Genomic DNA, 26,639 nt, shown 5'->3' on the forward strand with positions numbered 1-26,639 from the left:
TGCGTGCATGCATGTGCACGTAGACGTGCGTGCGTGCGTGCGTGTGCACGTACACGTGCGTGCATGAGCGTGTGCGTGCGTGTGTACGTACACGTGCGTGCGTACGTACACGTGCGTGCGTGCGTGCGTGTGCTTGTATCGAACAATATCACGCATCTGCTTGCTGCCAACCGTTAAACTGCGCATGTGCGCATATGACGTCAATGTTTATAAACATAAAAACAACGTCATGTAGTAGTATAATATATGCGTGTATACATAAACTATATGTGATTTCAGATCATTATATGGTCGGGATTGCAATAATTGTAGATCGGGCCTGTGCATAACGAAAATGTGTGCTTGAAAAAAATAATGATCGGAAAAATTATTGGTCCGGTCCGCCGGCCCTGAAGTCACAAATAAAACAAAAAGCTCGCAAATTTGTAATACAGTCTTTATTATATACCGTCCAATTCCAACAGCCAATTAAAAATCGACAGCCGATTCACACGCATACACACACGTACTGACTCCCGCTAACACGCACCTCCAAACACACAAACATGCACGCACACGCACACAGGCAGTCACACATGCACGTACGCATGCGCGTACGTGTACAATCACCAGCACGCGCTCTTCATCTAAAAATGATACTTGAATTCAAAATCATTCGGCTCTGGACAAGAATCTCACGACTTGTAATTACACATTAGCATGGCAAGAGAGCACCTGACACACGCTTTCCCACAATTTTCACTGTCGTTACCCCATATAGCAGTTTCGCACAAAACGCCAGTCTATCGGTATGAAGTGAAGGTAAACACACACGTAACTAGGAGTAAATGAACATTTCACTCGTTCATTTAACCCTGACACAACCTTGAGTAGTCCGGTATGTATAGAGGACACTGGTGTGGTGTATGTTTGACCTGAGCAAGCTAGCGGCCAATGTCACTGCCACAATGTCGCGTGGAGCATCTCAAACAACAGAACATCAGATATACAACCTCACGGCAACCTTCGCCTCCCTCCCATCACGCGACATGTCAAACTTTCGCTCATTGACGTCGAGCGCCAGAGTAAAACAGCAGCAGCAGCAGCTTGCAGCGTTGCATTGTCGTAAAAATATAGCATCAATAGAAAACCTTCACACAAAATAATAATTTCACCCGGTGAGGGACATTCGACATATCCCCATGTTATACCTGTGCACAAATCTCCCGTACAACCACATCCACACTCACAGTATACCTCTAATACACAATATATGCTGCAAACAAACCGCACCTTCACTCACACCACTCGCTCACTCAACAACAACAAAATATGAAAGATATGCAGTCTTAGAATTCGACTTTCGAAAAAATCGCAGAATTTAGCAAACGACCTCAAGTTATGCGGAACTTTACCAAAGCCTAACTTCGATGTGCACTTATAACGCTGAATTTTGTTAAGGAGTCAGTACAGCTTAACTACCACAGTGTTGTACTCTGCTCTAAATCAGAGCAAGCTGCTAGCTAATGGATCAACATTCCTACCACCTTTAATAAGTAGTAAATGAATCTGACCAAAGGCTTCAGAAACCTTTCTGTATATCAGTGCAAACAAATATCAATGTTATGAATGAAACTTCATCAATCACACAGCAGAGTTAAAAAACTGCGTAAATGAGCCAGGTTAAAACATCTGCTATACTCCCACCCCTAACACACACGTCTACACATGCACGCACACAAAATATAGAAAAACTTCCATTTCGCTAACATGAAAGCCCAGAGAGGGACTACGTCTACATGACATTGTGTGTCATTATAATTGCATACTACTACTCATAGAGATTAATAACAGTCCGTTTAATTACAAAATTCGAGGAAACCACAAAGAAAACATCAGTTATACAACTGTCATTCAGTTTCACACACATGCACGCACAATCCTATGTATGCACGCACACACACACACACACACACACAGACACACACACACATACACGCACACGCACACACGCACACATACATGCGCACATGCACACGCACGCGCACGCACACGCACGCACACGCACACGCACGCACATACACACGCATGTCAGTATTCATGCATCACATCAGCTGTGATAATAGGTCAGGTGACATCATCATCGTTCATACTCTGTTCTCCTCGCGACTCAAACCCTGCACCAAGATGTCCACTCGTCGGAATGTGAAGCTGCTGCTCCTGTAAAAATCACAATATGACAGAACGTTAATTACCATAAATCGCGTGAAATCAATAGTCAATAAACGCTACGTTTAAACTTATACAGCAACATAACTCTTCCACTTTATGTTGATCATATTATTTCGAAAGGACTATTCCTATGCTTCACACACGCACGCACGCATGCACACACACACACACATACGTAAATACATATTGAACATAGTATTAGGAGCCTTACCACTTATTTTTTATTATAATTTTACTGATTGAATAGGGAGACAGATCTTACATGAGAAGTTCTGACAGGGGACGGTGACAATGTCCACTCTTGCGTGTGTGACTGTGGAGAATCGAACGAACTCGCCTGCGTAGGTGAAAATCCATTCATGCTCTGTATGTGCGACCGATCCTGCTGCTGTGGAGTCTCAAATGGATTCCTACATCAATCAATGATTCATACAGGGTTAAATAACGATGGCTACTTTGCCACTCTCTCTCTCTCTCTCTCTCTCATCGGTCTCGCTCTCGCTCCGCTCTCGCTCTCGCTCTCGCTCTCCGCTCTCGCTCCGGCTCTCTCTGCTCTCTCTCTTCTCTCTCTCTCCGTCTCTCTCTCTCTCTCTCTCTTCTCTCTCTCTCTCTCTCTCTCTCTCTCTCTCGCTCTCTCTCTCTCTCTCTCTCTCTCTCTTCTCTCTCTCTCTGTCTCTCTCTCTCTCTCTCTCTCTCTCTCGCTCGCTCTTTCATCTTCTTCTCTACCTCTCTCTCTCTCTCTCTCTCTCTCTCTCTCTCTCTCTCACCTATCAGGATGTCTGTGCTCTTCTGTGTGCAGTGTATGCTGCTCACCACCTGGTGACAAGGAGCTGAGTTGTTGTGTAACCCCTAGCATTCCATCTTCCTCCACACTAACTATCACCCAGATCACCTCTGCAATACAAATAAACACAGGTGCCGCTGTCAATAACCATCTAACGCAGTGCCACTGGTAGTCAATCAGTTATTAAACGCAAGTTATAAATGGTCATCGTTAAGTTTACAGCTCAATGGCATTAGCACTCATCACTCGTTGAACACTCAAACCGCCCTGCACGCCTTGAGTTATATGAAACGCAGGGTTTCTTCTGAGGGAAAATTAGACAAAGAAGGTAATGTCCAGTTTGGGGATAAAATGCACGTGATGGATTCAAAGGTGTGCTGTAGGCACGCATGCGGACGCTGCAGGTGGGCGCAGGGGGAGAGAGGGGGATCTGGGGGATTTCCCCCAGCAACATTTAAAAAAATTGAATGTCTTAGACTGCATTTGAGGCACCCTGAAGCATTTTCACAATAGCGATGTTAAATTAGACAACGGCGGTGCACCACTATGCCTCTTATGTATAAGAAACCCTGGAACGTTGAACGTTGTGCGTTCTGTACACGTCTTGCCCCCGTGTGTGACAATGTCATTACCACAATTGGTTCACCTAAGGGATAATGACATTATTTTGGGGTGAATGAAACTCACCAAAGTAAGGAAAATTAATCGCGGGTGAACGAAATTTTGCGATAAAGACTCCAGGGTGAATGATACTGAAATACAGTACACAATCTATTATCCGAAATTCTGGAAACCAAAAAGCTCCAAAAACCGAAAGTTTTTTCGTGGAGGTCGACTGCACATCTAAGCTCGCGCTTGGTGCCAAAACTCGACCCGACAAATATGAATGTGTTTGGCATTACTGATACATACTGTACTGTACCGGTACAGCACTTGGCCTCTTGAAAACTTGGGTTTTAGTAGTGGCTCGTTGCAGGATATACGGTATGTATATCTCTACTGTTAGCCTACTGTACTACCATTGCGAAATTCAGAAAAATTTCGAATTTAGAAACGTATCTGGTCCCAAGTGTTTTGGTTAATAGATTGTGTACTGTAGTTTGAGAAGCACTGCCGGCACACGCTTCGCACTCACCTCCAAAAAACATTCCCGTGGGAGAGCTCATGCGCCACTGCCCCTGGTAGATGCCGGGCTGTGCAGGACTCACCATCTCGACGCTGACGTCGGCGCACTGTTGGGGAGCGAGCGGGCCGACCATCGTGCGATCGCGTGACCCCAACTGCTCACCCTGAGTGTAGCGGAGGCAACAACCCGGCGGCCACGACTCGCTACCTGCAACGCGCGACACAGCCATGTTACTGTGGTTACTGTGTAACAATATATGTTATATCAGGAGTGAATAATAATAGATTCTATATTGTCTATTATCTCTACATAGTCTATTATTATTCACTCCTGAAAATATTACCAACAGTTAAGCAAACAAACATACGAGCATGCCATTCAAGCGCCATCTGTAGGTAGGAAAGATAAGCTTTAGGTATAAAAGGTTCAGCCACGTATCGGAAGTGCTCTCACAAGTGGCTAAGTAATAAAGCTACCACACCTAGGCCATCCTTAAAAAATTCTATGTTTGCTGTCCCCTGACCCATGATTTTTGTAGTGGGTAGGTAGGTAGGTCTTTTTTGTGAGGCATAATAGTTATTTTAAGTCTGTCCTCATGTTTGCCACACATGCTTTGTGTTTCAGTCTTAACTATGAGGAATGTAAAAAAAAACTTTTGGGTCACGGCTATTTTCGTGGGTCGGTCGGAGGACAGCAAACATATAATTTTTTAAGGATGACCCTATGCATAGTGTTCCTGTTTCATTTACATGAGTTTGTTAGTTACAGTTACTACTGTTATTCACGCCCTTGGTTTAATTAAATTATTAATACACAGCTTTATTATTAGAAATGCTCGTACCTGTATTCTTTATGCGCCAGGTTTTTAGAAAACCCGTATTTGGTGGAACAGCCTCCCCTTCTCCTATCGTGACATCGCTAATGAATGCCATTCCTGGAAGCTTCAGCTTTGGCATCTCAAAATCGTAGTAAGCACATATTGCTGCCTGTAGATTCCTGTGATAATATGCAGACATTATCTACATAAAGTATCATCTTCAATTCGACTCAGTTCCTGGCTTGTACCTTAGAATTGACTTACAATGCTTAAAACACATTTCATACAGATACATAATATACAAATTTGCTTTATAGATTAACATTACGAACAAAATTCCACTGTGGAACAGCGGCTTATCATTATTAAGTAATATCGACACCATTATTTAGCAGCAGAGCTAAGTTTAGTAAGTACGCAAACAGTGTGGTTCCATACCAATTGTTCATGTCAAGGAAGAAGGCACATCCTGCAGGATTCAGCTGATGGCCAAGGAGTTTCTGGAACTCTGCGATTAGAACATCTTTGTCGGTTGTTCCAAGCGAGCTAAACTGCTGCAGCAGCTGCTGATCTACGTCCCCATCAACGTCCATCCTCCCGCATCATATCTAATCTTCCTGTAACAGCACATACACACACGTTACCTTCCTAGCCAATGACGAATATATATTGGCATATATAGGACGGCAACAGGATTCCTATTGCTATATGGGTGAAACTAGCTCAATAGTATACATGTACTAGAGTCCCTACATAAAGAGAGTAGCGACATAGGGGGACCGAAAATATGGGATCACGTGACAACAGGCACCATGTTTTAGCCAGCTAGAACAGCCGCGAGCTCGATCGTCCCTGTAATTTTGCAGTGAATCGATTTGTGAGCAAGAAAAAAAGGACAAAATGCCTGGTTGTTGTGCCTTTGCCTGCAGCAATAGAGGCGAGAAAGGGTACAAAATGTATAAGTTCCCTGCCGATCCGAAAAGACGAAAGATTTGGGATAATAAAGTGAATAGATTAGGATGGAAACCGACTTCGGGTTCATTTCTGTGCCAAGTAAGCAGCACTCAAACTATAGCGAGTAGTATTAGTAATAGTATTAGAGAGTAGTAGTAGTAGTAGTAGACTTCGGGTTCATTTCTGTGCCAAGTAAGCAGCACTCAAACTATAGCGAGTAGTATCAGTAATAGTATTAGAGAGTAGTAGTAGTAGTACTAGTACTAGAGAGTAGTAGTAGTACTAGTACTAGAGAGTAATAGTAGTACTAATACTAGTACTAGAGAGTAGTATTAGTACTAGTACTAGAGGCTATAGCTCTACAGTTGCCGCGTACAGTTGTCGCAGGCAGCGAGCAGATAGACTGGTCCGCGCTCAACAGTTCCACTCGCATTACACTGACGTCACGTGGAACTGTCGAGCGCGGACCCGTCTAATAGTAGTAATACAAAGATAACGGCTGCCTTGGAACGTCTAGGTTTTTCATCTTTATTTCTTTTCAATAACATCGTACTTTAATTCACAGGTGCCTTTCTGTTTATAGAAACATTTATAAATATGATTGTGCTAATTTGGGATATTGTGCAATGTTTGTGTTAATGCAGAAAGTAAAAACGCAAGACCTAATTTGCGTACAGTATAACTAGTATCTGCTAGTATCCGCGGCCGCACGCGCGGTCCATTGGCTAAAACATGGCGCCTGTGCTGAAGTTGTCGCTACTCTCTTTATGTAGGTACTCTAGTATGTACTACCCCACACCTACTGTGACAGGGGTCTACATCATTACCAAAATTTTACTTGTGGTAACACCAATTCAGTACTCCCCGCAATTATTTAATAGTAGGTCTCAGGGGAGAGATAGTGAATATAGAAATAAGTTGTGGATATAGAAATCAGTTAACCCTAACCCTAACCCTATCTCTAATTCTAAAATAAAACAAAATTAGCCAAAAATAATTAATAAAATAAATAAGAGACAAAATTAGCCAATCAGAGCCGTCCCCTAGCGGATCACTATCTCTCCCCTGTGCAAAATTCATTATTTAATAAAAACAAGCTTTACATCTCAGGAATTGCATATTAATTTCAGTATTGAGACATTAACCTTTGCTAAAAACCAAATTCTAACTTATCGACATAACTCGCTTTGTAATGTAAATGTTACGACTTCATAATACAGTTAGTTAATAACAGCTTTGAAAGATGGACCATGGACTTGAGCACCTAGGACTATTATGCTATACTACCAATCCTTATAGATGAATAACATTTGGCTGTATTATTGCTTCTCAGCCTAGGCTGCATAATGTGTGTATAATATTAATAATATAGGCTATAGCCGTAGGTCATTTGATTGGATTTACACGCCAACATGGCACTGTTAGTGTTACTGTTAGTGACTGTGAGGTACTACATCGGGCACGTTACATAGTACTAGTACTATGTAATGTATAATATGTAATGTATATATATATATATTATCGCAGTGGCTGGAGGTAAGGTAGCCTTCGTTCGTTGAAGCCCCTTTTTGGCGTTAGGGTTAGGGTTAGGGTTCTAGCTCATCTAAACTCTCAAATCGTGAATTTATTTCCCAAGGCGTTATTTCGAAATCTGGCGCCACCGCCGCCATCTTTGTCTCGTTAAGTATGAAAGCGAATGAACTCCCGTACCCGTAGCTTCGAGACATTAAGATACGGCTACCGTACCCGTAGCCACTGCCATATATTATGGCTAATGCATGTATAATTTTGTAATAGTAGTACTAGTAGTATAGTCCGCAAATGCAGACGTAAACTCCGCTTTGCTAATCTGAGGGTGCGGGTTTATCCATGCTTATTATCCTTTGCCCATTACTGGGGTCTGCGTCGGCTCGGACTACTAGTAGTAGTACTCGTTGTAAATTCGCAATGTGACAGTGACACAGCAGTCAGCACTCTACTAGTAGCTATTACGTATTACTATTAGTACTATTAATATTAGTATTACTAATACTAATAGCTCTTAGTCTAGTACTATAGCCTGCTTACATTAGCTGCCGCCAGCGGCAGTTAATGTAAGCGGGCTATAGTACTAGAGAGCTATATTACTAAATACCAAAGATCGTAGAGTGAACGGGGATGGGAAAGAGAGCCTACGGCACTCTAGGATCTTTGCTAAATACTATTACTATTACTATTATTAGTATTACTATTATTAGTATTACTATTCTACTACTCAGTACTAGTAGTAGTACTAGTACTACTACTACTACTAGTACTATCACTATTGTATTGGCATTGCATTATATTTTGTCATGTTATGATCTGAGATGAGTTGGCTGGCTGTTCAGAGTGTATAAACTGAACGTAATGAATTAAACTTGCCGGAGACTGTTCCGATGATATATTTGATCTTTTAAAAACAATGGAAACAAAACAGAGAAGCAAGAAAACACTACACAATCACCACTTCCGGTTAAACACCATTGGTGACCTCGTGACCTATCGCCGACTCGGAAGAAAACTGGGTAACCAAGTGAACGTCGTAAATTGGTCGTTTACCCGCAAATCTTTCAAAATGATAACGAACAGTCCACAAAAACACAACATTTGATTAAATTTGTCGTGCAGTATACCCGAGGTAAGACGTTTCCACTTATTATTTATATTACGTAGCATTATTAAATGATAAATCTACAGTTAAAGACGGCTAAAGTGCACAGACTTTCCTTATATCAAGGAGCCTCTTTAGCCCAGTGCCGTGGTAGGCATCATGCACTGTCCACTGAATGCTGCGAGTTCAAACCCTAGTCGGGGCAGTGAATTTTCTCAAGGTGTAAAAACCTGGCTCTCAACATTGGAGACTGTGAATCTCCCGTGGCTCGGATGACCACGTAAAATGGCGGTCTCGTCTCCAGAAATACTAACCAATGTGGACGTAAAAGAACCACTGAGGGCGAAAAAAGAACGCAGTGGCTGGAGGTACGGTAGCCGTCGGTCGTTCAAGCCCCTTTTTTGCGTTAGGGTTAGGGTTAGGGTTAGGATTAGGGTTAGGTTTAGGGTTATGGTTAGGGTTAGGTTTAGGGTTAGGGTTAGGGTTCTAGCTCATCTAAACTCTCAAATCGTGAATTTATTTCCCAAGGCGTTATTTCGAAATTTAGCGCCACCGCCGCCATCTTTGTCTCGTTAAGTATGAAAGCGAATGGACTCCCGTACCCGTAGCCTCGAGACATTAAGATACGGCTACCGTACCCGTAGCCACTGCCAAAAAAGAACTCTGGCGGTGACCACCCTCAGTGCCATTTGGCTAAAAGGCTGACTACCTGAACTGACCGTTGAATAAGAATAATAAGAAGACTAAGACGGATTAAGAAGAAGAAAAGGAATAAGAATAAGAAATAAAGAAAAAGGAATAAGAAAAAGAAAAAAAGGAATAGGAATAAGAAATAAGAAGAAGGAATAAAAATAAGAAATAAGAAGGAATAGGAATAAGAAATAAGAAGAAGGAATAGTTGGAATAAGAAATAAAAAAGAAGAAGTAATAAGAAATAAGAAGAAGGAATAAGAAGAATAAGAATAAATTCCCCGCACATTCCAAAGAGAGAACCAGTGCTTTGTGAAATACAAGAGAGGGACCCCAAGATACAAGATACAAGATACAAGGAATGATGCAATCACTTTGTGATACCTAAGGAGTAAGCTAAGGTGCCTAAAGTGGATTTGCACCCTGACACTGTTATGTAGACTGTAGTGTAGTCTGTAATAAAGCCTGTATCACTGACGACTGATGTATAATGTCATAAAGTATGGTCATTAAAAAGTTCTAAGAATGTAATTGTAACATAACAATATTAATATGCGTATACAGTACATAACTCCTATGCATTTTAGTTTTACGTGTTTCGTACAGACTACAGTTCCACGCATAAAGGTCAAGTTGGGGAGCTTCTGGAATACTACGGTACTCCTGCTAGCACGTGCTCTCTGAGTGTCTTGCATAAATGGACAAGTAGCAGAATTACAGATCGACCAACATGACAGTGGCTGTACTGACTAACCTTATGATTTTAAATTCCTTCTACAGTATAGGGCACAGACACAGTACATATTAGTGATCACTGTACACCATGCCAACTAACATGCCTGCCATGCAAGGCAGTGCTTGGCTGACACAGCCAATCAAAGACCTTGTGAAAAATTGGAAAGTTGATATTGCAAGCTTTCTTGAGGACTATGTTCATGAGGTAAACTTCATTATATGACAGCATCACAGCTATAGTGGTTTCTAGGTAATGGGTTAACTATTCCACTGATTTAGCAATAAATTAAAAAAACACGATCTACAACAATAATAATAATATAAATAATTTATCATCTCACTCCTGATGATAATATAAGTGTTAATATTATATTATATTATATTAATATTATATAATATATATAATATATTATAAAGTGTTTATAATATAATATAAATAAAGCATTAAACTTATCAATTACAAGCATTAAAGAGCTGACCCTATATTTTATCACCAGATAAATTTGTAGGTATATCATGTATATGTTTCGGTAATTAATCACAGAGTGCGATTTTATGATTACAGATTGAGATGGTGACAATATCATTTGACGGAGGACAGACGAATCTGAACTTTGCCGAGGCAGCTCTAGTTATTCAAGGTTCAGCATGCGTATACAGCAGGAAGGTTAGTCCACATAACCGTATTCAGGGTTTCTTCTGAGGACAAGACAGGAAGTAATGGCCAGTTTGTGAAAAAAAAATGCGCATGATGGATTCAAAGGCGAAGGCATGCATGTGGACACTGCAGGCAGACTGGCATAAATACAGGAACATTTTCATAACGGTGATGTTAAATTTGACAACGGTGGTGCGCCACTGTGCCTCTTATGTATAAGAAACACTGTATTAACTAGCTGCATTTACACAAACGGTGGGTGGTGCCATTGCAGGGCTCAATTTTAATGTGTTTTTTTTGGGTTGTCCAGAGGACAACCAAGAGAGTAGCATATGGTTGTCCCTCAAGAGTTTTGGTAAACTCCGAGAACTTCCGAATGCGCCGATGAGCAGTCACGAACACTGCTGAATGCTACAAACAGACAAAAATGATTTGAGTCGGCTTGGCGTTAGCGAGCTCAGGTTATTGATTTTATAGAGGTCGGACAACCACGGAAGCAATTTCTAGTTGCCCGAGAGAATATCCAGTCGGCACGGACGACTGCAAAAATTGAGCCCTGCCTTGCAACTCCTGTACGGTTATGGTGCTCCCCGACTGTCCTGTGGGAAGGTTGTGTTCCCACCACTTCTGTGCGACAGTGTCCCCCCATAACACTCCTGTTTGTAGTGGTGTTGACGATGATACAGGGGTAGAAATTAACTTTTGAACAAGGGAGTCCAACTCCTCTGAAAAAGAGGGAGTACGCAGCAAAATGAGGAGTCTGTAGTCTGAAGTTCAAAATTAAAGATTTGCCGAAAAAATATGGTAATTCCATGAGGCCGTGCTCTGGAACGAACTAGTTAGTATAGCAGAATTTTCAGGGAGTCACACGGACTCTTGCATATGTCAAATCGGGTAGTCCGGCAGTAAATCGGGGAGTATTTGACTCCGGATTCACGGTAATTTTGCACCCTGATGATGTGTGTTTTATCATAGGTTGAGTACTTGTACACACTCGTCTATCAGATGCTTGACTTGCTAACGACCAGGAAGAAAAAACAGCAGTCGTCTGCGAACTCCGACGGTAACCACGACAACGACGCGTCGCAGCTGGAGACCACTCATCATGATGAGGTAACGCGATAAAAATTCACGCTGGATAAAAATTATTGTAATACTATGTCGTCATGGCAGCACAGTTGTTAGTTTCAATAATTCCATTCTATTATATAATTGTGGAGCGTGTGAAAAGTGAATGGACATATAAGCTGGTATGTGGCTGCGACTGCTAACATTTCGTGCATGTTATTACACTCACATCATGTAGACTACTGACTTGAAGCATCCCTTCTATAATAACATCGTACACTGTGGAAAGAGTTGAGGTATCTTAATGTTAAGTCGGTGTCAACGTAGTCTGTCCTCGTTGCAGTTTCTTTCCTTGGACGACATCCCGGAGAAAGACACGTTAGACATGAAGGAAGATGAGATGACACAGAATGTAAGTTCTAATAGTTTCACTGCACAAGACACTTAAATGACTGACAGAAAATGCATTCATCTAAATAGAATGCATTAATTGTGACCGGTGAATTTTCACATGTACATATATGTCACTCTCGGAAACAACGATCTGATTCGAATCTCTTTTACAGACCGTCCACGTGATATTTAGAACTCCGATTTCTCTCGTACCTCTCGCAGAATCGGAGAAAGGAACTACTCCCTTACTCAGGTATCTGTCTGCTTACGTAGAACCAAGGCTTTACCTCCACTAGTTGCCTCTAGTATAATTTCTGCATAATCTACAGGTTAGGAATTGCCACAGAATGCACACACTGATTTATAAACTCTAAATTAGGGAACATGTTATCTATTTTTTCTGTCACTTCCATGCATGTGTGCGTGCACACGCGTGTATACCTTCATGTGCGTGCGTGCGTGCGTGCGTGCGTGCGTGCGTGCGTGCGTGCGTGCGTGCGTGCGTGCGTGCGTGCGTGCGTGCGTGCGTGTGCGTGCGTGTATACGTTCATGTGTGTGTGTGTGTGTGTGTGTATGCATGTGTGTTGCAGTTCGGCGGGTGAGGTGTTTAGTCTCTATCATCCGTTGTGTGTGTGTGTTTGTGTTGCAGTCCCACGGGTGAGTTCAGAGGTGTTTAGTCTCTATCATACATGTGTGTGTGTGTTGCAGTCCCACGGGTGAGGTGTTTAGTCGCTATCATCCGTGTGTGTGTGTGTTGCAGTCCCACGGGTGAGGTGCTTAGTCTCTATCATCCGTGTGTCTGTATGTTGCAGTCCCACAGGTGAGGTGTTTAGTCTCTATCATCCGTGTGTGTGTTGTGTGTTTGTGTTGCACGTCCCACGGGTGAGGTGTTTAGTCTCTACTCATACATGTGTGTGTGTGTTTGCAGTCCCACGGTGAGGTTTTAGTCTCTATCATCCGTGTGTTTGTATGGTGCAGTCGCCACGGTTGAGATGTTTTAGCTATCATACATGTCATGTTGTGTGTATTATTGGCAGTCCCACGGGTGAGGTGTTTTGTCTTCTATCATACATGTCGTGTGTGTGCTGTGTCGTGTGCGTGCTGCGTGCGTGCGTGCGTGCGTGCGTCGTGCGTGCGTGCGTGCGTGCGTCGTGCGTGCGGCGTGCCGTGCTGTGCGTGCGTGCGTGCGTGCGTCGTGCGTGCCGCTCGTGCGTGCGTGCGGCGTGCGTGTGCGCTGCGCAGTGGCGTGCGTGCGTGTGTGTTGCAGTCCCACGGGTAGTGATGGGAATCGGCTGGAATTTCATAATCGATTATCGGTTCCCTTAACCGATCGATAATCGATTATAATCGGATAATCGCGTTAATAATAGCATAGTTACTTTGTAGCATCTTACTTTGTATATACAATTATACGTACATAGCATTCAATATTATCATGTTTTATGATCATGTATTAACTCTGTGAAGGTTGCTGATGTATATCAATGTCTGTTCCTATACAGTATTTAATCAATTTAAAAAGAAATGGTTTAAATGCCTTTATTAAAACATTAAAAGTTTTAAACAAAATGATCAAGACTTATTCTTTATTATAGTAAGTAAGTTGTTTGTGTTCTAATAGTGTAGGCTGTGTAGCCGAGTTAAGTCCGCCAATGGAATATCCTCTCCAACACATATGTAACAAACAATAACGGAGAGTAAATCTCATCTACGGATAACATCTGGGTGGACAGTGTCAAACCAAAATAAAGACACTGTCAAACTTGTCCCATGTCTATAAGTACACTAGTACAGCTTTGCAATCAGAATGGACCTATGTTACAGTGATTCATGAAGAAAAAATATTAGATTAAAAAAAGAAAAATAAATTTAAAGAGTGAATTCCGTTAATCGATTATTTGTTTTCATGATCGATTATGGAATTTGAGACTATAATCGATCGATTTTCGATTATAATCGTCATCGGGAATCACTACCCACGGTGAGGCGTGTTTAGTCTCTATCATACAATCGTGTGTGTGTGTGTGTGTGTTGCAGTCCACGGGTGAGGTGCTTAGTCTCTATCATCCGTGTGTGTGTTTGTGGTTGCCGATCGCCACGGGTGAGGTGGTTTAGTCTCTATCTATCCGGTGTGTGGTTGTGTTGCAGTCCCACGGGTGAGGTGCTAGGCAACAAGAGTGACTTGCAGCTGAATACGTGTAGCGTGCATCATCAGGGAATCATGCTTACTGCGACGTGACACACCTGCCGCCTTATCGAGACCAAGCCGGAAGAACCGAACCCCGGCGATCTCTTCTCAAACACAAGTAAGCATCCAGGGGTTAGAATTTTTTGCGAATGGGTCAAATTTCAACTCGCAAAATCCAAAACACTCTCGCCATTCTTAATATAATTATTTTGTAGTGTTATAATTATGCTAACACTTTAATTTAAAATGTTTATCTTTTTAGTTACTTTATAAATGTTATATAATGTTGAAATGACTTTATTAAACCAGCTACAAAGCGTGAAGATAGAATACTCACAGTAGCGGGCAACTCGCGCGAGGTTATAATCCTTACATCAGTTTGTAGACTGGTACGTGTGTTTATAATTTTGCAGAAATTAGTTGGTCTAGTTCCGTTATGACTTGTGTGTGACAACTTGTTACTTTTAAAATGCCCTGGATTGGGATGTTGGATTTTGATAGTCATCACAACAGATTATATGTCACTCGCACACAAATGCAAGTGCATATATTTTCTACTCGCAATTTCGGAAATCCACTCGCATGTTTGCGAGTGTGCGGAGCCGTCAATTTCAAACCCTGGCATCCATAGTAGCGTCTCGCAGGTGTTCGGTGACGTGTATACTGTCACCGCTGTACTTGTTGTGCGACGGAAGTGGGCACCGCGTCTTAATTAAAAGTTCTGAGTACTGTTGTTTCTCGCTATGATGTTCTATAATTATTGGTTCCGTCCATTGTTACTCTAGGGGTTGTTACTGTGTTAGTACTTGTTACTTGTTAATAGAGAAATTGCTAAATGTAGGTTATGATAAATAGATAATTTTATGTTAGCACTTTAGTGTCACAGCATGATGGCATACAACATGTTTTGTGGTCCATCTAGTTGCCAGATAACACAGTTAGACTGGCATGTGAGGCGGGAGGCACTGGACGATCTAGACATGAAGATAATGCAAGCCGACGGTAAGTGAATTCATTAACAGTCTTGTTTTGTCCGACATCCGTGCCAATGGCAGGGCCGTCAGGAGCCACATCTATTGAACTCTGAAGCCTTGAATAAAAAAAATATCACCTGGTGCTCATCATATGCGTCATCACAGGCAGCTACAAAAAACCATTGTAATGTTGGATATTCAAAGACGTGACATAGCTACATTAGAAACCTATTTTTTACTTTGACTCATAAGGTGGCGCCACCATGCGTGGGCGACTGCAACGATGACCCTTTTGATGAACGAGACCCAATGGTTGGCAATCTTACGAGACGATGAACAACGTGACCGTGAAGTGGAGCCACCGGTGCAGGTAATTGAGCGCGTTCAGGTGTTTGATCTAGGGAGAGCCACCGTGCAGCGTAATGAGCGTTCAGGTGTTTGATCTAGGCAGAGCCACCGTGCTGCGCGGTAAATGTTTGTTCATCTGTTAGTTTTAACTGTATAGGTAGCACGGTGGCAGGTACTGAGAATTTGCGTATCTTCTATTAAAGTCAAAATCTACTAGGAATTCCTATGAACATTGCATGCAGCAAGCAACGACACGCGGCTTACTGTACGCTGTATATTTCGCGGAGGTTTAATTTTCGGCGGAAATTTTTTGAACGCTAAGCGCCTACCGACGAAAATAACAACACGCAAATAATCCATACCGGAATAATTCAGAAGTTCACCGACTCGCGAAATTAACCATCTTTCGAAATTGTCCATTAAGTCTGAAAAATAAATTAATTCGCGAAAAATATGTGGTACGCAAAAATATGGGAGTATCCAGTATTCAGTGCTCGACACAGCCGTCGCCCGGACACTCAATCGGCGAGCAAAACCCTGCTGCGATGTTAAAAAAATACCAAAACCAAAATATTACAGGCCCAAAATAAAATCTTTGGGCGAGTAGCAATATTCTGTCGGCGTTAACGAGTTCGATATTATCGGGCATACACTGCGGCGGACACGGCTTTCCTATGTACAGGAGATGATGCTGATTTTAAAACTCTGTCGCCGTGTTAAGCCGTGTTCATATGACTGTGCCTCATGCGTTTTGCATGTGGCATGCAAACACGTCGAATTAGTGCCGACCCGGAGACCCGAGGCCACCAAAGTTTTTGGCTTCGCAAACCACCTCTACGAAACTGCCGGTCCTCCCTGACCTGCAACTTTCCCCCTTCATATTACGGCTGAAATACTAACGGTATCGAACGGCCAGTTTTTAGACAGACTGTAAATGGAGGCATTCTAATACGCCTCCTCCGTCCTGAAGTAGACGGGGTATCCAAACAATCCTCCAATCATGTTCGCCACGACGAACAAAACCTCGTGACAGTCTAAGAATCGATTGCAAGCATGTAGCGTACCAGGCTTTTATGACCTGCAAACAATGAAAGTTCATGATGTCGCAGGTGTTATCGTGGGGATGAGGGCACGACCAGTGACCATCTGACACGCACATGAATCAATAGCTGTTTTAAATTAAATTCGTCACTTTTCTTTAGCGTGAAAGTGGACTATTTTACTATCAGTAGATATCTAAAACACTGTAACCTGTAAATATACTTCAAGATTCCTAGGCACTTTGTAACTTTGCGATTGTGCGGTCCAGCATTGATCTGATGCATGGGGTAGCCCATGACTGGGAGGAGAAAAACGAAAGTAAAACCTTTCGCGCAGAAGCTCCCGCCGACATTCTAGAGCTTGAAATAATTATTTGATCCAACTCTATGTTACCATGTATGCTGATTATGCACAATGGTTTATTTTTTTATATACCATTTTGTTACTCCCTGCATAGTAAATAAGCGGCACACCAACTTTGTGCAGGACCACGCGACTTTCTGAAGTTGTGGTCCCTGCTGTCCGGCACTAGATTTTCAGTCAAAATTCGAACCCGGCATGCCAAATGGCTTTGGTCCAATGTGACAAGTTTGTAGGGCCTAAAGTCATGTACCGTGAACGGACATGGTAGAAATACCAAAAATGAAAATTGGCCTACCAACTTTTCATTTTGGCCCAGAAGAAATAATTTGTGGTGGCCCAACAAAAATATTTGAGGGCCAGTCTTGCTGGCCCAGGTGTCAAGCACTGTAGTTATCGTACTCTCTGCCAGTGGATGAACTAGTGAGTACTGAGTAGTATCAAGTCAAATATTGTGCCATTTCTCTGCGTTTCAGAACGAATTGTACGGAGAGGTGGTGCCGTGTGTCGTGCTTTTTCACAATATATTATATGTGGCTTTTGTTGGCAGACACGACGCGGGGAGCGCGGGATACGATGTTCGCCTCGAGAAAGCAAGGTTACTAGGCCACACCGCCAAAGCCAGTATGTATCCAGTTCATATCGCGAACCATACATAGAAACGTTGCGTGCGTACAGTGCGTGTGTGTGTGTATACGTCCTTGTGTTTTTGGAAAGGCAGGCGAGTGAAAAATATCGCACACCTATGTCTTGCCGAGGTGTGTGATTTGCATCAGAGTGCCCAACAGGGCACGGCAAACTAGGGGGTTTGGCGGCAAAAAAAAATTGAAACTAAGACTTCATGAAAATGCCATTTCCAAGGATTTTTGGGATAAAAAATTAGCTCTGCAATTTACTCTTAATTTTAAAACATTTTTTAGTGATTTTTTTTTATCTAACAAAATATCAGTTTCTGAACATGTGGATAACTTGAATCACACATTTAAGGCATAGTTTATTGAAAAAGGAACACCTGATCAATTTCAAGGCAGACCTATTAAAACTTTTATCTAAAAAATACAACAAACATTCGTCGTCAGAGCGGCTTGCGACCTGTCGTATAGAACATGTGAAAGCGCGACTTCCGGCAATGCCGTGAGTTACAACCGTTGCGTTTATCTTCGAGTTTATAAGTTGAATATTGAAAAATAAACACCAAAAAAAAAATAAAAAAAGGTGTGCGTTTTTGATAATGCTTAGATCGGCATCCTTAAAACACAAGGTCGGTGTATGTGTGTGCCGTGCGGGCGGCCACTAAGCGTGCGTGTGCGTGTGCGTGTGTGCGTGCGTGCGTGCCTATTTGTATTCCATCGTTGCCTAACATCAGTAGTATTTGATAAGATTACTGTGTCAAATTCAGGAGCATTTGGCTGCGGTAGGCATTCGTAACCATGGCGACTAAAAGTTGTAATGTTGCTGTCCAGTGTAGATTTCACAAAGCTTTCCATTATCATTGTCTTGTAGGCAGTCAATGTCTATGAGCCGCTGGACGCTTACCAAGCAGACCACATCCCTGAGAAACCTTTTAAAAAAGGTAATGATCTCGAGATATATTCTCCCTCATTAACACTTATAATTGAAGTTGTATCCTCACATTTATGATTTGCATATATATATATATATATAATATATATGTGCAAATCATAAATGTGAAAGAGTGACTTCTTCTTATAATATTATATTCATATATATATATGTGTGTATGTATATATATACGTGCATATGCACAGATGCACATACCCAAAATACCCAAAACCCCACCATGATAGATATATATATATAGTTTTTGAATCACAACGTATGGTCTTGTCGTGATATTTCGCCATGATATCACTGGTCAAACGTCGATCTGATATTCAGGCAGGACAGCGAGGATTCCATTGGCCCTGCAGAAAGCCAAGTCAAAGCGAATGCCAAGGACAGCAGTGACGAAGTTTGCCTCACATCCCTACAGCTTTGGTATGGCTTACATCATACTGTCTCATGTCATGTATGTTCATATCTGTTATCCAAATCGATTGCAGGCGTGGTGTATGGTGGGTGAGATTGCAAGCAGTGGTGTTGGTGGTGCGATTGCAGAGTTGGTGTTGGTGGGTGCGGTTGCAGCGTGGTGTATGGTGGGTGCAATTGCAGTGGTGTTTTGGTGGGTTGCGTTGCAGAGCCAGCAATTTGTGGGTTGCGATTTGCAAAGAGTGGTGTTTTGAGAGTGGGAAATGGAAGAGGTAGGGTGGGAGAGATTGTCAGGTTTGCATTCAGTGATAATGTTGTTCGTGTTTATTAGTTGCACGCCTGCCAGATTCGCGCTTGGATCATGGCTGTTCTTGTTTAGTTTTGCACATGCCATATGTCTGGCTTTGATTGTGGCTGATCTTGTGTTTAGTTCGCACTGCCAAGATGTCGTGCTGAGATTGTGCTGTTCCTTTGTGTTTAGCTTTCGGGCACTGCCAGATTTGTTCTTGATTCATGCTGTTCTTTGTGTTTACTTGCACTTGCCAGATGTCGTGCTTGGATCTGCTGTTCTTTTTTTGTTTAAGTTCGCGCCACGTGCCAGAATTTGTCTTGATCATGCTGTTCTTGTGTTTAGTTTGCACTTGCCAGATATGTCGGCGCTTGATCATTGCTGTTCTGTGTTTAGTGGCACGCGTGCCAGATGTCGCTCTGGATCATTAGCTGTTTCTTGTGTCGAGTTCACAACTTTGCCATATGTCGCGCTTGATCATGCTGTTCTTGTGTTTAGTTTCGCACTTGCCAGATGTTGTGCTTGATCATGCTGTCTATAGTGTTTAGTTTGCACTTTCCAGACGTTGTGCCTTGATCATGCTGTTCTTGTGTTTTAGTTTGACTTGCAGATGTCGTCTTGATCATCGCTGATTCTTTTGTTTAGTTCGCCTACGTGCCAGATGTTCGTGGGCTTGATCATGCTGTTCTTCACTGTGTTTAGGTTGGCACTTGCCAGATTGTCGTGTTGATCATGGCGTTCTCGTGTTAGTGCACACTTGCCAAATGTCGTACTTGATTGTGCTTGTTCTTAGTGTTAGTTTGCACTTGCCAGATGTCACAACTTGATCATGCTGTTTCTTGGTTTATTGGCACGCCCTGCCAAGTGTCGCGCCATTTGATCATGCTGTTCTTGTGTTTAGTTTCACACTTGGCCAGAATGTCCGCGCCTTGATCATGCTGTTTTGTGCTTAAGTTCAACACCGTACCAGATGTCGTACTTGATTGTGCTGTTCTTGTGTTAGTTCGCACCTGTCAGCAGAAGCTGCCTAAACGTGCATCGGCCGCTGTGTGCTGATTCACCGAACTGTTTCCACAGAGCAGCTGAAGCCAAGACCAGGAGGCAAGCTGCGAGCGCAGATACAACAAGACGATGCTCCACTGGCTAGGTAGCTAGCAACTAGTAGCAGCTAGACTGCAGTAATATACACTAGCAGCAGCTGTTCACAGTTTACTAACACTAACAGCAGTTAGTTCACAGTTACAGCAGCTACAGCAGCTATTTCAGCAGTTACAACACTAACAGCAGTTCTAGTTCACAGTTCGCAGCACTAACAGCAGATTAGTTCTCAGTTACAATCCAGTACAGCTAGACTATAAGAGTATACACACTATATGTAGTACTATAGTAACTACTAATAAGAGTATAAGACTAGAGTGTAGCACTAGTAGTAGTAGCTGCTAGTTAAGCAGTACAGCACTAACAGCTTGCTAGTTCACTAGTTACAACCACTAACAGCAGCTTAGTTACAGTTAACACTAAACAGCAGTTAGTTTCACAGTTACAGGCACTAACAGCTGCTAGTTTCACAGTTAACAGCACTAACAGCTTGCTAGTTCAAAGTTACAACACTAACAGCTTGCTAGTTCACAGTTACAAACTGAACAGCTGCTAGTTCAACTACGGGGCACAGTTTACAACACTAACAGCTGTTATTTCACGAGTTACAGGCACTAAACACAGTTAGTTCACCAGTTACAAACACAACAGCTGTTAGTTCGACAGTTACAACACTTAAACAGCTGCTAGTTCACATTACAACACTAATCAGCTATACTAGTTTCCACTGTTACGTATCACTAAACAGCTGCTAGTTCACAGTTATCAACATAACAGCTGGCTGTTCTCAAGTTACAAGCATAAACAGCAGTTAGTTCACAGTACAACCTAACAGCACTAGGTTCAACAGTTACAACATCTAACAGCCTGCTAGTTCAACAGTTACGAGCAAACGTAACACAGTTAGTTCCTCGGTTACAGCACTAACACTGAACAGCAGTTAGTTCACAGTTACAATCTCAGCAGCAGCTCTTTTAGTAGCAGAAATACTGCTTGTATAATATTTGTCAAGTGCATGTTTGCATACGCGATCTATTTGCTACGGCGTGTCTACTAACTTAAATTGTTCTGACATGTAATTTTTTTCGTCATGTAGGACGACTAGCACCAGCTTAGTGGAGGGATGATCAGAAGGAACTGGATGAAGAACCATTAGCTGAGTATGTTTAAAATGTTCAACTCATTAAGCCATTGAATAATTGATTATGTAGTTTGTGATTGTATATTCACAACACATTGTGATTAAAGTACTGCTGTGATTGGTTCCTTGCTGCAGTTTGGGATCACATGTACTGCGCGATTTGTTTACTATACTTAATTTTATTGTAAGGTGCCATGAAAACGAAGACGATGACGACAACAATGACATGCCAGCATTGTGCTAGCGAGGATCGGACAATAGACTGGGATCTGAGAGGCCCTTCATCAGTGAACTACACTTACAGCAACCGCAGCAAGCAGGCAAGGGGCGATTAGAGTGCATCCTCAGCTATGAGACTCGTACTGAAGTACACGGTGGCTATCGGCTTGCCTGCTACTGCAGGCAAACCTCCCTTGCAAGTGGAACAGAATACAAGCAAATTCATATATTCATATGTTACAGTAATATAGTATACCCGATAGATGTAGTGATTAACCACTCGACACTGCACGCACACCATAAACACACACCACATACGCAACAACGAACCGCACGCACACGCACGCACGTACACAAGCACAAACCACACACAGCAACACACACAAACACGCAACGCAACACACAAACGCACGCACACTGCACCACACACACACAAAACGCAACGCACGCACGCACGCACACACACACACACACACACACGCACTGCACACAACACAACGCACCGCACACACAAACATGCACACGACCAAACACACACACACACAACAGAGAGACAGAAGAGAGAAAGAGAGAGAGAGACAGCGAGTGTTATAATATGTTGGCTACTCGTGAGTAACTTGCACATGTTTACACAGGAGGGATTCCTCGGCGAGTGCGAAAGGAATACACGCACATGACGACGGCTCGCGAAGAGAGTCTCCCAATGGGAGGAGAAGATTACTTCCAGTCTGGAGCAGCGAGTAAAGACCTCTCTTTATACATCGTGTCATACTAGCTAGCAGCTTAGACTATGGGCTAGCAGACAGACATAGGCTAGGCAGGCTAGACATAGGCTAGGCATTAAACATAGCTAGCAGCTAGAATTTAGTTTTAGAAGGGTGATATATCATTGTATCATGTTGTACAAGTATTTATCTAAAAGATAATGGTCTTGACAAGCAGTACTGCCAAATTCAGTGATTTGTCCCATGCCATTCTGAAGGTAATTAATGATAGCTAAATCGTATCTCCCACCGCCAAGCTGTATTATACATCGTATCATACTAGCTAGCAGTTAAGAATTAGCTAGCTTGGTCAGGGTCAATGTGATTACGAGAGATTCTTAAACTAATAAAAATAAAAATAAAATAACATAATGATAAAAAGCCAAAATTGAAATCTAGGCAAAAACTAGCTGCCGTGAAAGATCTACGTGTGCTTACTGTGCTATGAGCTCAACTATTTAAATTCTTTAATGCTTCAACAGGCATTTGTGGTGTCAGAGGACCTAACGCACAGTGCTATTTAACTGAGCCACCTGGCTGTATTGACTTGTTTGCCTAGCCAATCATGGTTACAATATGATGATCTAAAGACAGCTGCTTGACAACAAAGTAAATCGAATTCAACGATTCGCATCATGCATTCGTGAAACCATGTGGGTGACCTTTGACCAACCTGGCAAAGTGGCAATAATATGCTCTCAAGTGGGTTCTTCTGTTCGGGTTGGATGGATCATATAAGATGTGCTCTGAATCTATGATTGCAGGAGACGCGTGGATCCGTTGACATCCACAAGCAGATCGCTGATGCCTAGACTCGTTCTCGACACACAAGGGCCATCGCGAAGGTGAAAAGGTGCCTCTTCAACAGATTCGTCTCAGAAAGAGCACGTACGACGTCTGTCCGCTACTGTCCTGTCCGCATTACAGCTGGTGCGCGAAGGGCAGTGTCAGAGGAAAAAGCACTCGGCGTTGTCAGACAATATACTGCGTGTTGTATCCAATGTTCAAATGTTGTGACATGCATACGTTATATAGTCAGTTAATAATTAACTGATATGAAGTTAACTAAAACGCGAACGTGACTTATGCTATGTGTGTGCACTGTTTGATAAAATTGAATTCATCAATTCACAGCAAAATTTGTCAATTCAAATACAAGAACGGTTGGGAAGTGTGTTCGAATTTACCATTTGAGGCTTCAGCCCGATGTGTGATGTATGCATATATCCGATTTTAATCGTTGAATTATAACTAATTATATGAAACGATGAAACTATATAGGATAAATTCTCGTTTTGCAGGCAAATTCAGCACAACATAGAGATCAAGTCAAGAGCGGCAGGGAGCTGACGCATGGACACTAATGGCAACCAGGCCTGTTGTCACGGAAACGCATACACGAGATTCTGCAGGAATACAGAGGCGCCGTCCTTAGCAGGCAGTAACTCCATCTAGTACAATAGTTTGAATGCAATTTCCTTAAAGCAGAAGGAGTCTCTGCTTAGATCTGTTTTTAGACACTTGTAAACGATGGGCTTTATTCGGGCTTGGAGGCTGACTCGACTAGAAGCAACTGCTGCGACTGGCAGTGGCTTAGGTTCGGTCACTGCGACCGCGACTGCCTGCGACTGGCCGCCACTAGTTTGCTCGAATAGAACAGGGGGAATGGACGCAACTAGTCGCTGCGATCGCTTCCAGTTGCTTTGAAATCGCAGTTGCTTCGGCGGTCGATCATGCTCGCAGCCCGACATAAGCCCGCTAAGGAACAACTACCAAGAGCTAAGTTTTGTGTGAAACATGAGTGCCACCAAGTGAGAGTGTGTGGAATTTACACCCTATGTGAACCATATCTATATATAATATAATATATATAGTAATATGTATGTATATGCTTGAGCGCGCAGTTGTCAGGATAAATGCCCACCTTATGAGAACATGGTGAGGTACGACACACATAACGAGAGAAAGATGCAGGGTTGTCAGAATAATGTTATAATTATGTTGATGGTTCTACAGAGTTGGCTAATTTTATGTTTAACTTACATAGGTTTCTGCCTTCTCTCTCTCTCTCGCTTCTCGTCCTCTTGCCTACCTACCATGTTCCTGTGGCATGCAAGAAACAACACCTACATACGATTGCACCTGTAGTAATGGAAATTTGTTGAAAAAAATATAATTAAGGGGGAATTTTCTTAAGCCTGACAGACTATGGGAACTACTGCTAAACCTTACATAAAGGTAATTTGTCGCAGTATAGGTCCTATAATCTTAGAAGTGCACAAATAACGACCTCAAGTGTCAGCTAGGAACTTAACTAAAACTGTAACTTATCCTTTCATTACCGCTAAGTTCCCTGTATGTTATTACGTCTTGTATATTTTAAACACTTACTTGTAATACTATCAGTGAACACAAATAACCGTATTAGTGGAAAAAGTAATGTGATTCGATACTCGTAGTCTTTCGGAAGCAACGATGATTTTCTATGTTTTTAATTGTAACACGAGGAGGCTGGTAGCCAAAAATCCAGCTGGGTCATTATACAGGGACGCAGAATAATTTTGAAATGTGCTGAAAAAATACGATATGTTACATTGATGTGCTCTCTAAACACGTCACATGGATTATACTTACTTAACTCTCTCATAACGTTACATTTCATGCACGCCTACTACTCTCTTTTTATACTAATGTTAACCTGATGTACCCACACTAGATCATACTGTTAGCTCTAACATACCCTCCTTCCTCTCTATATTACCATTAATGCGGCCCATCCTACTTCTCTAGGTCCCTGTTTATATTAATGTAACGTGAAATTTACATTGTTAAGCGCAATGGCAGCGAGCACTGCTGTCATTGACTCGCACATCGTCTCATATTATTGGCCGCTATGCTACGATGTGAGTGAGTTGTGAGGGAGATGGCCCTAACATGTATGAATTGCATTCATTACCATCTTCTTGTAAAACTATGAAGAATTTTTGCGATCTCGGTCTTGTACATGGCATGCGTGTTTTGTATCGTACGTCGTTGTATATACTAGATTATCACACTGCCAATGTTATAAATGCACAAGGTTTGATTTAGTCAATCAAACGGTTATCGCCTCGATAAGCAGTTAATGGTTTTGTAGATATTCCGTAAGATTACTCTAATACAAAACCCTCGTTATTTTTTTATATCTGTACATGTATAGATCGTAGGATCACATTTGTTGTTGGTTCGTCATCAATCTAGTTTTCTCTCGTATAGTTTTATGTTTGAAAGAGCCAATTCTATGATCCCTCGTTACATTCGAGTGATCGAGGAGAAAGTATTCTACATTGTAAGAAGGGATTGCCTCTATAAGTCATTACAAGCCTTTACACGATTTTATACTATTTCTTTGACGTTATTTTAGCGCGTGTGTAAAATGGTGTTGAGATTTCTGGCCAAAAGTGGCGATGGCTACACGGTGAGAATGTTTACGTACACTAAAGCATGTACAAGCCCCCTCCCCCCCCCCCCGTGTCGCGTGCATGCCTAAAGTTCAGTTACAAAAGAATCACGTATTTCTTTTGTCGGCAAACGTGGCATCGTTTGTGTCCGCGCGTATCTTCTGTTCTATAACAAGACCGCTGCGCGACAGGAATTGTCCCTACTGAGGCAGCATTATCAAACGACACCTGTGCAATGTATACTCTCTTTACATTAACCATTATCTAGACTACTTTGCTCGTAGCCTTTCTGGCCACAACATCTCAGGGATCTGGCGCCATGGACTAGGCTTGAAGCTGTTAATTACGGGAGCGTCATGTCGCAGCTAGAAACATCACGAGAAAGGTGTACTGATAAGGCCCGAGGGCCGAGGTTTGTACTGTCCTGTTCTGTGGCTTCGTGCTATATTCTGGCTCATATTTGATTCGAAGTGAAAACATCAAACGTTTCGTCACGCCACGCGTGGCGAGCGGTACAGGAAGGCTGACTAACTGTACATTGGGAACGCGAGTGAATCATGTTAATTATTTGTGGATCATATAATAGTTAGTGATCATATTTGTCTCTTGTAGCGGCGTCACTGAAGAAAGTTTTTGTGGTCGAATTTTATGTTAATCTAAAATAAAAGTGTTCATTTTCCCTGATTCGCGCTTGCTGAATAAATTGCTGAAAAAGCAATG

The 26,639-nt window shown here is 42.3% G+C and overlaps 2 protein-coding genes across 2 annotated transcripts in view; one reads left to right on the forward strand and one right to left on the reverse strand.

Annotated features, from left to right (window-relative positions):
* Nucleotides 1-422: 422 nt before the first annotated feature.
* Nucleotides 423-8,408, reverse strand: LOC106812326 (uncharacterized protein C6orf106 homolog). The gene is made up of 7 exons (XM_014816168.1): nucleotides 8,296-8,408; nucleotides 5,377-5,555; nucleotides 4,963-5,117; nucleotides 4,131-4,328; nucleotides 2,979-3,105; nucleotides 2,474-2,621; nucleotides 423-2,199 (listed from the first exon to the last, which is right to left on the reverse strand). The coding sequence occupies exons 2-7, from the start codon at nucleotides 5,529-5,531 to the stop codon at nucleotides 2,107-2,109; spliced, it is 876 nt and encodes a 291-aa protein (XP_014671654.1). The 5' UTR covers nucleotides 5,532-5,555; nucleotides 8,296-8,408; the 3' UTR covers nucleotides 423-2,106.
* Nucleotides 8,409-8,460: 52 nt separating this feature from the next.
* Nucleotides 8,461-26,639, forward strand: part of LOC106812323 (condensin-2 complex subunit H2-like) — a gene marked incomplete at its 3' end in the record, with an annotated part of 22,612 nt that continues 4,433 nt past the window's right edge. Inside the window, 6 exon segments of the mRNA XM_014816166.1 lie at nucleotides 8,461-8,551; nucleotides 9,995-10,154; nucleotides 10,515-10,616; nucleotides 11,583-11,720; nucleotides 12,019-12,087; nucleotides 12,242-12,321. Of these exon segments, the coding sequence (XP_014671652.1) occupies nucleotides 10,038-10,154; nucleotides 10,515-10,616; nucleotides 11,583-11,720; nucleotides 12,019-12,087; nucleotides 12,242-12,321 (506 nt within the window).

This window comes from Priapulus caudatus, unplaced genomic scaffold (assembly GCF_000485595.1).
Source record: "Priapulus caudatus unplaced genomic scaffold, Priapulus_caudatus-5.0.1 Scaffold634, whole genome shotgun sequence".
Taxonomy (NCBI): domain Eukaryota; kingdom Metazoa; phylum Priapulida; class Priapulimorpha; order Priapulimorphida; family Priapulidae; genus Priapulus; species Priapulus caudatus.

Bases quoted from the DNA above. Each gene is read 5' to 3' on its own strand.
- LOC106812326 (XM_014816168.1), bottom strand. From the start codon at position 5,531: ATGGACGTTGATGGGGACGTAGATCAGCAGCTGCTGCAGCAGTTTAGC. The intron at 5,118-5,376 runs GTATGGAACCAC...ATATTATCACAG, and splicing joins TTCCTTGACATGAACAATTG to GAATCTACAGGCAGCAATAT. The intron at 2,622-2,978 runs GTGAGAGAGAGA...TGATTGATGTAG, and splicing joins GAGCACAGACATCCTGATAG to GAATCCATTTGAGACTCCAC.